The following is a 13,015-nucleotide window of genomic DNA, read 5'->3' on the forward strand; positions in this document are numbered from 1 at the left end:
ATGACATTTTGCTAGCTTTTTTTTACGCACGCGGAAATAGCGCTCTCGATGCGCTCTCGGGTGAGCTTACCGGTGCGCCCACCCTGAGCGCTCCAAGACAAAATGATTTTTTAAAAAACATGAAAAATAGATTGTAAAAAAAATTCTGAAGAAAAAAAAAACTAGTTATAAAAAATAGCTAATAAAATAAAAAACAGTTTCAAAATCGTAGGTTACAAACTCGATATATAAAGGAATTAGCTTTTAAAAAAACTATGAAATTCACTGAAAAAAACATAGGTTTCACAATCGTTATAATTAGGAATTAGCATTTAAAAAACCTTTGAAATTCACTAAAAAAAAACATAGGTTTCACAATCGTTATAGTTAAGAATTAGCATTAAAAAAACCTTTGAAATTCACTGAAAAAACCATAGGTTTCACACCAGTTATAGTTAGCTGAACATTTTACTCATACAAAACCATTGAAATTCCCACGTTATAGTTAGTTGGACTCACTATAACTCGCGCGCCCGCAATCCACTGCTGATGCTGTCACATATTACATCATTCATGACATGGTCAGTGACATCACTGATGACATCACTGATGACATCTCAAATGACATCACTGATGACATCTCAAATGACATCACTGATGACATCATCCATGTGATAATACAATACACTTCCTCACACTCTAATCTAACCTATGATACACCCAGTGTTAAATACAAACTACCATTCCTGAAACCATTGACACAGTAAAACCACTTACCACATACGCACTCACTGATTTCTAGGTCTACACACACATCCACTCATTCACCAATACAATCTTTCATACATACAGTCACTCATAAATACAAGACCAACATATGCACTCATACACCTATACAGAGACTCACACACTGCCACTCATCCATGGAGTTACTCACACACCTAGTCAGTCTTGTAAAGAATCAATCACACTCCCATTTCCACAACTATACAGTTATACACACAAAACCTTGCTTATTTATACATAGACTAACACATACTTACTATCTTTTACAATCACTGCTACAAGTACATATTGATAGATACAGACACTTATGCAATCACAGGCTGTTATATATAGTCATTTATATATGACAACTCTCACATGCACTGTGTTTTACATATGTAATTACTTGGACATGGAGCACTGAGATAGCCATTCACTCACCAACACACCCATGCACACAGTCAACCGCCTATACAGCTGTTTCCTCATGCACTCTTGAACCCATACACCAAGTGAATCAACTGCTCACACATCTATGCATAGAGTCACACACCTCCCAGCCACCTCCACTCACACTCACCCTCACATACAAATACTTGGGTTACCAATCATTAACCCATATAGCCAGTCATATAGCTACTAATCAATACATGCAGCACCTTACACAACAACAGACATAATGATGCACACATTCTAACAGTTTAGTCACTAGGCATTCAGTAAGACACATTTAATCTCCCACTCATACAGTTAGTCACGCACCTACTAAATCCATTATCCAAACACTCATACATACACTCATTCTACAATATGTTAAACACATTTTTAATTTACAGGAACACACATTCACTGGATGATGTCATCAGTGATGTCATCAGTGATGTCACTGACCATGTCATGAATGATGTAATATGTGACATCATCAGCAGTGGATTGAGGGCGCGCGAGTTATAGTGAGTCCAACTAACTATAACGTGGGAATTTCAATGGTTTTGTATGAGTAAAATGTTCAGCTAACTATAACTGGTGTGAAACCTATGGTTTTTTCAGTGATATATATATATACATATACACACACATATATATATATATATATATATATACATACACACACACAAACACACACATACACTCAATGAAAAAAACAAAAGTTTATGCTTTAATGCTTAGTTATAGTAAGGAAATGTTTTTCCCCATACAAACGCAAATCAAACTATACAAACTTTAGAAATTCTATAGTTATAGCATTCACTTACAATTCATCCACCACCTTCAAATTAAAGTATTGCACCTCCATTCACACACTTTTAAGCTCAATGCCCAGACAATAGTAACTATAACTTGCCACTCTACCATGCACTGTGTTGTGACAAATTATGTAATTTGAGATGTTATAGGTGTTGTTATGAATGCTTTGAATTCACATGATATAAGTGATGCAGTATGCAAGAGTATAACTAGTGCATGGAAAAGGCTGAGGTATAGTTAATGTAGAGCGGCGAGTTCGCTGACAAGACTGCGTTTGGAGGTGTATGACTTTTAGTCATTTAAAACTAGTGTGTAAATTATACATTGAAGTTATAATTATAATGGTGCAACTTTTATTGAGTATTTTAAGTTGGGTTTGTATCGGAAGAATAAATAAAGTATTTCTAACTGACTTATCCTTAACCTCTGTTTTTGTCAATGTATGTTTAGTATTTATGTTTTAATAAAATGTCTTTCAAATTGTAATGTGGAGTGTCTTCATTGGAATGTCGTAAAGTGGAGTGTCGTACAATACAGTGAAGCAGAGTCTTGTAGAGTCTAGTGGCATAGAGTAGAGTATTTTACAGTGGAATATAGTAGAGTAGAGTGAAGTGACGTAGCATACAGTGGAGTAAAGTGTTACACAGTGGCATGGTGTGTTGTATAGTGGAGTAGAGTATCTCAGAGTGGAGTAGAGTATCTCAGAGTGGAGAAGTGTGTTGCACAGTTTAGTGGCATGTTGAACAGTAGAGTTGAATGTTGTAAAGTGTGGTGGAGTGTCATTGAGTAGAGTGTTGTAGAGTGGCATAATGTGTAGCAGAGTGTAGTGGAACAGAGTGGAGTAGAGTGCAGAGTCGTATAGTAGAGTGGAGGAGAGTCTCACACAGTGTAGTGTCGTACAACGGTATGGCATTATTTGTAAGAACACAGTGCATCGTAGAGTTGTGAGTTATAGTAAGTGTTGTTTGGTTAGTGAGCTAAAAAGTGAGCGTATGGATGTGCGCTGCTTATAATAATTTGAAGTTGGTGGATAAATTATAAACATAACTTTAGATTTTTCAAAGCTTGTGTAGTTTAAGTTTGTTTTGTATAGATAAAAAATGTTTTTTCCTAACTCCATCTAAGCTTTAACCTTTGATTTCTACATTGAATTTGAAACACTTTTTAATAGAAATTAGTTTTAAATCACAGAGTACAGTGTCATCGACTATCGTTATGTGGAGTGTCGTACAGAACTTTGGAGAAGAGTGTTGTAACATCTATTGTCATAGAATGGATTATTGTAGAGTAGAGTAGAGTAGAGTAGTGTATTGTACAGTGTAGCAAAGTGTTATATAGTGGAGAGGCATGGTGTCTAATATAATGGAAGCAAGTATCGTAGAGTGGAGCCTTGAGTTGTACAGTGGGTTGGCGTGACGTACAGTAGAGTAGGGTGTTGGTGACAGAATGGAGTAGTGTTTTTAGAGTGGAGTAGGGTGAAGTAGAGTATTGTCAAGTGGAGTATCGCAGAATACAGTGGAAGCGACTGTTGGAGATTGGAGTGCCGTGTCATATAGTGGAGTGGCATTCCGTAGCTAAGAGTGAAGTGGCGGGTCGTTGAGCGTCAGAGAGTGCAGTACAGTGGAGTAGAGTGGTCGGGCATAGAGTGGAGTACAGTGTCATAAAGCGGCATAAAGGGTAGTACCGTGTTGTAGAGTGGAGTTGCATCCAGTGGGGTAGAGCAGAGTATGGTACAGTGGCATAGAGTGGGATAAAGTGTAGCACGGTGGAATATACTGGTGTGGGATAGCGTAGAGTGTAGTAGAGTGAAATGGCATGTCATAGACTGTTGTGGCGTGCAGTAGAATGGTATGGCGCAGCATACAGTTAAGTAAAGTGTCATAAATTGGAGTACTGTGTTTAACAGTAGAATGTAGTGTTGTGGCATTCAGTATTGGAACGCATTGTACACTACTGCAGAATAGAGTGGCATACAGTCTAGTAAAGATTTGTAGAGTGGGGTGGTGTACAGTACAGTGCGGAGGAGAGGATTGGCATACACTATTATAGAGTTCAATGGCATAGTGTGGGGTGGTGTACAATGGAGTAATGTACTGTGTCACAGAGTGGAGTAAAGTGGGGTTCAGTGGTATACATAGAGTTGCGTACACTGCCGTATAGTGGACTAGAGTATCTCAGAGTGGAGTAGAATGTTGTACAGTGCTGTGCATTATAGTATAGTATTCTATCGTGGAGTGTAGGGGTATAGACTGGCCTAAAATTTCAAGAGTTTGAAATACAGTGTAGCTGAGTGTTGTAGCATGGAGTTGCGTAGAGTGAAGCTGCGTACAGTGTACTGTTGTACAGTAGTGTGAACTGAGGTAAAGTCTCATGAGTAGAGTAGAGTTGAGTAGAGTGGCGTAACAGTGCGGAGTAAAGTACATTAGGGTATACTAGTGTGTCGTTGAGTAGAGGGGCATGAAGTGGAGTGTAGTAAAGTAGCATAGGTAGCAAACGTATAAATTGGAGTGGGGTCTTGTACAGTATAGTAGAGCGCTTTGTCGTAGTTTATAGAAAAGTGTTGTATAGTAGAATAGAGTGTTGTACACTGGAGTGTACTGGAAAAGAGTGAAGAATAGAGTTGGACAGTGGAATGCACAGGGATAGAGTGGAGTAGAGGGTCATAGAGTGTGATTAAGTGTAGGAGACATTTATAGAGGGGAGTTATATAGACTGGAGGAGAGTGTTGTACAGTGGAGTGGCGTGGAGTGCAGTGACGTAGACTCTAGTGGCGTAGAGTAGATTACTGTGCAGTGGAGTATCATACAGGGGAATAGCGTACAGTGGAGTGTAAAAGAATGAAGTGGCATAGAGTATAATAGCTTAAAGTTGAGTGGTGTAGAGTGGGGTACAGTGGAGTGGCATACATTGAAGTGGCGTAGCGTATAGTCAAGGAAATGGTTATAATTTGAGTGGTGTCTCATACAGTAGAGTGCAGTGCTGTGTTGTGTTGTGTTGTGTTGTGTTGTGTTGTCCAGTGTTGGAAACTGTTGTAGAGTGGAATAGAGTGTTGTACAATAGGGTGTTCGGGAATAGAGTCTAGTAGAGTGGCATAGAGTGTAGCAGAGTTTGTAGAGAGGAGGTATTAGAGTGGAGGCAAGTGCACTGTTGTAGAGTGGAAAAGGGTATAGTGGAATGGGGTACAGTGGACTGGGGTACAGTATTTACTTTTTACCATTGTGTGCATGTGAGGGCGCCATGTACAAGATTTATTTACATATATGGTGCATGTGATCAAAAACACCTACTTTCATTTCACTGGATATAATGGCTTTTTCACGACTCACTCACCTGGGGACTGACTGATGTTCTGTCTTCGCTCTGACTCTTCATGGTGCATGAAACACACATCCTTGTTTTCTCTTAAAGAGAAGACAGAGCTGGCAATTAGAGGACCTGTTTTAAATGTAAACAAAAAAAATAAGGATCATAAAGCTCTGTGTATAAATCAAATACGTCAGAAGTATCATGGGACACCGTCTGGGACAAGGATACTGGAATGCACCACAACTTACCACTTATTGGTAAAACCTCCAGAACTGCAGCCATGAGGAGAACTTTTAGCATGATACAGGCATTTCATGCCAGAGTTTTCATCGTGATTATGTTAAGCAATGCAGTCAGTAAGCAGTTAAAGTTTATGTACAGTAAAATCAGATCACGAGCAATAATGAAATAGCTGCCTTATTTTTTTATCTACAGGAAAGTACCTCTTTTTATATGATCAGCATCCTTCCCCGCATAGTTTGCCTGATGCTGCTGTTTTTTTTACTCTGTAGTGCACATGGGCCCTGCTGTCCAGACCCCAGATCATGTGCTCTGATCCCTCAAAGTTGTGTTTAATTGGCTAATACACGATTGGCGTAAGTAGCTTACCTATAAGTCCTTAGTACATGGTACAAGAGGTACCGTGGGCTAGTAAGTTAAATGTCACTGATGGGCTGCAGCACTCAATTGTGCCACCACTACAGTGACAAGGTAACAACATGGCTTATCACAGCCTTGTTGGGAAGCTTGTAACCTGCCAACTTGACATGGCAACACAAACCCTTTTGCCAAATCCAAACCTCCATTTTTAAAATTAATAAATCTCCCCTTAAGGAAGGCCTTGGTCACCCTCTAGGCAGGCTGCTAAATATTAAAAAGAAGAGGATATGTTTCTTGTGTGATTGACATACCCTGACATTGAAAACTTAAACCTGTTGTTTTTGTTGTATCGAGACCGGTAGCCCCTTTAGCCAACATAAAGTAGCATTAGCCATCGTACTGTGCTAACTTCCATTTGGAATTCCCCAAAGATAGCACTTGAAGGTATCAAATTAATTGTTGCATTAAACCCAACTCATTGCTGAAGTTTAATTTAAATTACTGTTTAAAGCAAAGGTGACTTTAGAAAGTCGGTGCTTGTGATCAAAGATGGAGAATGAGGAACTAGAGTAGCTAGTTCGTTTTCCCAAGGGATATGTCTTAATCAACAAGACCTAGCTACTTGTAAAATGTTATGTGTCTGTCAGGTCAAAACAATTGTTTTGGGTAAGGAAAAACTATTTATTTTTATGAAGGCCCTCACCCACCAACCTAGTTGGTCGCATGCTTCTTCATCGGGCCCCACCCAAGGCACCAAGTGTGCCTCGGGTGTGCTACGACGCCTGATTACAGCGGAGCAGGTTTTGTAAAGTGAGAGTGCAGTAAGGTGACTTGAGTGAAGTTAAAAAGGCTGTCCTAGAGGTCCCAGTTGAATAATTTGTTGATGGGCCCTAGGCAGGGTTAAAAACAAGGCTTTTAGATGTGGTTGGAGAGACGAATGGTCTCCAACGTCCCGTGTGGTCAACTAGTTTCAGCCAGGCCTTGGTTAGAAACTGGCTTTCTTCAGGACCTATGTGTGAAGGGGTGAATAAGGAGCTACGTTTAATGAGCACCTTATGTGTAGCACTCGCTAAGGTGCTATATGTGTAAGAGGAGGTTTTCCTCTCAATTTGTACTTTATATTTTCAAAAGACAAACATCATGAGTTTCGGGCGGAGACCTGAAGAACTAGACCTGTTTGGTCAGAACGTTGGACCGGCCGTTGCACCTGAAGTTCACCCGCCTCAAACTCCGTCGATAGGAGTGTTACCCATAAGGTGCTCATCACACGTAGCCCTGCCTAGGGCCCATCAATAAATTATTCAACTGGGACCTCTAGGACAGCCTTTTTAACCTCGCTCAAGTCACCTCACTGCACTCCCACTTTACAAAACCAGCTCCGCTGTAATCAGGCGTCGTAGCACACCCTAGCACACTCGGTGCCTTGGGTGGGGCCCGATGATGAAGCATACCACCAACTAGGTTGGTGGGTGAGGACCTTCATAAAAACTATTCGTTTTTCCTTCCCCAAAACAATTGTTTTGACCTGACAAACACATAACATTTTACAAGTAGCTAGCTCTTGTTGATTAAGACTTTAGAAAGTCACCACTTTATTATCCAGACCTCTGGTAGCCCTTGCTGACTATCTGCACCTGAGACAACAGGCTGGCCCTCTCACTAGGAACTGAAAAGTGCTCCCATGAACAGGGGACAAAAGAAAACCATTGCTGGGAGGAGGTCTGACCTCCCCCAGCAGGATAGTTACTAGGCGGTGGCCATAGAAGGCCAGATTCATAGAGGTTACCGCCTCAGTGAAGCTTATGCAAGTCACACTTCGACAGACCGCCTTCTTTGTGTAGGTTGGCGGATTGGCATCTCCTCCAGAGAGGCACACCTGTTGCGAAACTGCTTTTCCAGGAGGAGTGACTCATTGTGCAGGGTACACCCTATTGGTGTGCCCAGGGCTCCTAATAGGGAAAGAAGGCTTACACCATCTTCAAGTATCTTGGGATTGTTTGGTGTCCAAACCACCAAGAAGTGATGTACAGTAGGAAACATTGTCTTGTGGGAACTACTGCCCTATTAGCTAGCGAGTCCTCCCCTCCCAGAAACACGAAAATTGCATAAAAGTGGCAACCAAGCCACACAATACACAGATCGCTACTGGTTAGGAAGGAAGATAGAAGAAGCAAAGCCCTGCTGTTCCCTGGACCCAGCAAAGAGAGTCTGCACCAAAGACTGGATTGCACCTATTAAACTTAAGGAACCTGAAAGAGGATGGTTCCCAGTCATTGAAAAGAACTCTGCTACTGCCAGAACAGAAGAAGTGACTCCAAGACTAGTTGGGTATTCTCCAGTTAAGCACCAGGATCGCAAAAGCATAAAGAACCTTGCACCCTCGAGAGCCAGCTGACCAGGAACACTTGTCTGCTGCTGCAAGTCAAGGTACCTGTCGGGAGACTAAGTCCTGACCCTCACGAGGTTCCGTCAAGTCTGTTGGCCCAGTTACTAACATCAGAGTGACATCTGGTCGCCCTGAAGAGCCATTGAGACCGCTGTTGCAGGGTGACTAGCTGGCCTGTGGCAACGAAACCTGCAGTAGACTCCACTTGTGCACTGTGGGAGACTGAGTCCTAAAGCCGAAGACCACCCCTGATGCTTGTGGATACCAGGGCAGGCCCAGAAACTCTCACAGTATCTCTTCAGCATCTCCAGCATTCTCAGCGTCCTGTATTCCCCATGATCAGGACCGCTTCATTGCTGGCCTGCAGTGAAGGAGATAAGTGCGCTATGGACTCTGAGACTGCTGGCCAAGACAGGTAACTGTCTCCCTGGCCTTAAGTGGTTACTGTTGTATTGTCTTGCGAGTTGGAAATGATGGAACCCTTTTAGCTCCCGATAGACTCCGTAGAACTGCGACGTAATTGTTGAAGCGGAATGCAATGAAGACTGATTTAAAATATTGAGTTCGCAGTTACATGCAGATGAATAAATCTGTGCAGCGAACTGATGAAGTCACATATGGGCAGATTAAATAAGTGTTGTATATCAAGTTTAATCTAGTGTCAAATGTTTACTATGAACGATATATTTTCAACCAAGAGCACCAGAAAGTTGGTGAAACCAAAGGAGAATAAGTGGGGAGACGTGACACACTTATTAGACATTGTAAGTTCAATAAATTTGATGATGAAGAAGCTGTGTGTCTGAGAGTTATTGACAATGCTTGTCAGATTAATTTAGAAATCAAATGCGGAGAGGAACTCCTAGTCTGGAGCTAGTGTTAATGGCAGTCAGAACTGAAGAGTTTACTGATTGAAAAGCTGCTGACATTAGGGCTAGAGGTGCCAAGAATTAATCTGTTATGGGTGGGAAAAGTAAGCCAAAACAAACAAATGAAGGGCACAAAGTGATGTCTTCACGTAAAAAGATGTTGTGTTTTGCATGTGGATTTTCATTTCCACCAAAGGTAAATGTTCAGCTCATGGACAGATATGTAAAGGCTGTGGAAAGGAGAACCATTTTGTGATAGTCTGGAAAGCAAACAAAAAAGTGAGTGTGTCTCAGCGGAAAGACAAAATGGCCGTCAAGACACTCCAGAAGCAATGTTCGACGCACACCCACAAGGCCAAGCGGCAACATCAGTTAAGACAAAGCGACACTGAACGGAGTCTTTGTCATCTAAATCATCATCACACAGATCTTATGCATCAGCATCAAGTAAAAGTGTTGAAAATGATCGTGCCATGTCAATGTTTACCTCAGAAAAGTGCGTGCATGATGGTTTGGAAGCTTGTGAAGAAAAACGTCAGTCAAAGAAAGATTGACATGACAATGTACCAAAGTCATGCAAAGATTGTCTAAAGATTACACTGAAAATAAATGGCTGTTCGGTACCGTTCATTATCGACAGAGGTGCATCGATAAACATTATGCCAAAGGAGAATTTTAATGAATTATCTTCACTGCCACAACTTACACCATTGAAAACCAAAGTGTATACATGGGCTGCATTGATGGCCTTAAAAAGTCAAGATTAATTTGTAACGACAATGAAACATAAGAAACTGAAGGTGCAAGCACCCATCCCTGTGCTTCAAGGCATGGTCTCAAGTGCCTGTCTACTCAGCTTCAGCACAGCCGCTGATATGTGACAGATTTCAGTGAATTACCACATGAATGCTCACCACGAAATAGTAAGTCAGTTTCTTTCATTATTTTAATGGGTGGAAAGGCTTAAGACTATGAAAGTGAAGTTAGATATTATTGAAAACGTCCGTCCTGTTGCTCAGATATGTAGACAAATTGCTTTTTATCTGCAAGAAGCTATTGAAAAAGAACTTGAATCATTACTTAAGCATGATATTGTTGAGGGTTCTTCTCCTCCAATGCCATGGGGTTCTCCCATAGTAATAGTGGCTGAAAAGGACAAAAGGGAGCTGTGCGCTTATTTTGTTTTTTATGGAACAATTCTTTTTATTTAGGAATGTTCAGGCATTTACACAGTTTACGCCTACAACCACTGGATGGCAGTGAATGGAGATTATATAAGAGTGTACTGCTTGAAGCCTACAACCAGAAGGCCGGCTGCGTATTTCAAAAAGAGAGGATTTATGCCTTTAATAAGTGGAGTGAAAGGTCCAGAGGAAAACAAAGAAGAGAAACAACATGAGGAAATGTCCAACTCACCCACCTCTCTATCCTCCTCTGCACCACCATATGTATACCTTATTTTGTTTTTTAAACAGATAAAAAGGAGCTGTACGCATACAAGTAACAGGCAAACAAGGCAATTCAACAAGAACGACATCCAGGTCCACACCTTGCTGACATGATAGCACAACTAAATGGAGCAAATGTCTTCTCTTGCTTTGATTTATAAAAGGGTTATCCTCAGTTGGAACTCAAAGATGATTGCAGGTACAGTAAACCTTTTCTATACATGTTGGTATGTTTTGATTCAAAAGGCTATTTTTTATTGTATTTTCTGCTGCAGAACTGTTACATGACATCATTCGAAGTATGCAGCCTGTTATAAAAGTGTTCAAGTACAACAATGACACATTGATTTTTGGAGCTACACAAAAAGAGCACAATAAAGCTCTCACACAAGTATGTAGTTTACTTGCCAATACAGGTTTGACTTTGAATGCAGACAAGTGTGTGTTTCATAAGACAAAGCTAAAGTTCTTTGGCCATATCTTTTCCAATTGGGGGTATGACATCAGATCTTTCTAAAGTACAAACATGCTGATTCCCCACAACATGTTTCAATGGTGCGTTCATTTCTTGGCATGGCCAGTTACTGTTCCAGATACATAAAAGACTTTACCAATGTAAATGCTCCTTTGAGAGACTTGTAAAAAATATATATATTTTGTTTCACGGGTCACATGTGAGAAACATTTTAAAAGAATCAAACAAGCAATTGAGAACGCAACTGAAATAGCATGCTTCAATCGGAAGCTTCATACAGAAGTTGTTGTTGACACTAGCCCAGTCGGGTAAGGCAATATCCTTGCACAGCACAGCGAACACCCGAATGTTAGAGGGCATATTGTGACATATGCAAGTAGAAGTTTGCCCTAAACAGAACGTGCTTACTCACAACCAGAAAAAGAAAGTTCTTCCGTGGTATGGGCTTGTGAACCTTTCCAAGTATTCCAGTATGGAAAACCATTTACGCTGGTAAATGATCAACAAGCTTTCTGACTATATTCGGCAATCCAAATCCAGAATGCCTCCTTGCATTTAATGATGGAGACTATGGTTACAAAAGCAGAATTATACCATTGTGCATCATCCAAGGAAGGCTAAGAACCCTGCTGACTACTTTTCCAGAGTGCCTAATCAAGGTCACGGTACTCCATTCATGACAGCTGAGGCCTATATTAAATTCATTGTAAAATCAAACACACCAGCTGCCATTTCATGACCCCAGATCATCACTGCCACAATTTATTTTATTTATTTTATTGAATTTATATTGCGCTCAGCTACCCGCAATGGGTTTCCCGGCGCCAGGGACAGACAGAAGAAGAAAAACAAGCAGGTGCAGAGGAGAGGATCACAACAGAGAGAATCAGAACAGAAAGGTCTTCAGTTTTTTGCGAAAAGCTAAAATATTTGTTTCAGATTTTAGCGCCAGCGCGAGAGCATTCCACATCTTTGGACCAAGATATGCGAATGAGCGGCCTCCCATTTTTGCCAGTCGGATTCTTGGAATCAAAAGATTGCCATTGTTAGAAGACCTAAGGGAGCGGCCAGGAATATAAGGCTGGGCAAGATTGCGAAGATAGATAGGGGCAGAACCCTGACGGATCTTAAACATAAAACACAAAGTTTTAAAGATCACACGATCCGAAATTTTTAACCAATGTAGGTCACGCAAAGCTTGCATTGCGGACGTACTCCGTGGAACATTGCGCAACAGGCGTGCGGCTGAGTTCTGTACCATTTGAAGTTTATTGATGGTTGCTTTATCCGCTCCTAGATAAAGCACATTGCCATAGTCGATGCGAGACATCACAAGGGCCTGCACGACAGTTCTTCGAGTGGACTCAGGCAACATCCATATGATCTTCTGCAGCCAGCGTAAGGTGTTAAAGCAGACTGCAGCGACCTTGGTTGCCTGCTGCCTCATCGAAAGTTTGTCGTCGATCAGGAAACCGAGGTTACGGGCAACAGGCACAGGGGTAGGCAGCGGACCCATATCACAGGGCCAATGTCTAGGACCCCACAGATCTTTATGCTTGCCTAATACGATAACCTCAGTCTTATCTCCATTGAGCTTCAGCAGGTGGACTTGCATCCAAGCTGCAATACGAGATAAGCCAATTGTAAGGGCAGAGGTTTCCTGTACCCTGCTGCTAGTAAGAGAAAACACAATCTGCGTGTCGTCTGCATATGAATATATGGACAGACCGGCGTCCTCAGCGATGGAAGCAAGCGGTCTAATGTAGATGTTGAACAACAAAGGACTTAAAATAGACCCTTGAGGGACGCCGTAAGCTGAAGAATGAATCGCAGATTCAGCTTTGTTTGAGAAAACCTGAAAGGTGCGCTCATTAAGAAATGAGGCCACCCAGGCAAGCGCTGATCCAACTACACCAAGGGAGCGGAGGGACTCCAAAAG

The 13,015-nt window shown here is 41.4% G+C and overlaps 1 protein-coding gene across 2 annotated transcripts in view; it reads right to left on the bottom strand.

Annotated features, from left to right (window-relative positions):
- LOC144823533 (uncharacterized) overlaps positions 1 to 13,015 on the bottom strand; it is a 266,304-nt gene that overhangs the window by 168,473 nt on the left and 84,816 nt on the right. For both annotated transcript variants that reach the window (XM_078682131.1, XM_078682130.1), the window contains exon 3: positions 5,323 to 5,427. In XM_078682131.1, coding sequence (XP_078538257.1) covers positions 5,323 to 5,427 — 105 coding nt within the window. The remainder of the gene's footprint in view (positions 1 to 5,322; positions 5,428 to 13,015) is intronic.

The sequence above is a fragment of the Lissotriton helveticus genome, chromosome 3_1 (genome assembly GCF_964261635.1).
Source record: "Lissotriton helveticus chromosome 3_1, aLisHel1.1, whole genome shotgun sequence".
NCBI classification, from domain to species: domain Eukaryota; kingdom Metazoa; phylum Chordata; class Amphibia; order Caudata; family Salamandridae; genus Lissotriton; species Lissotriton helveticus.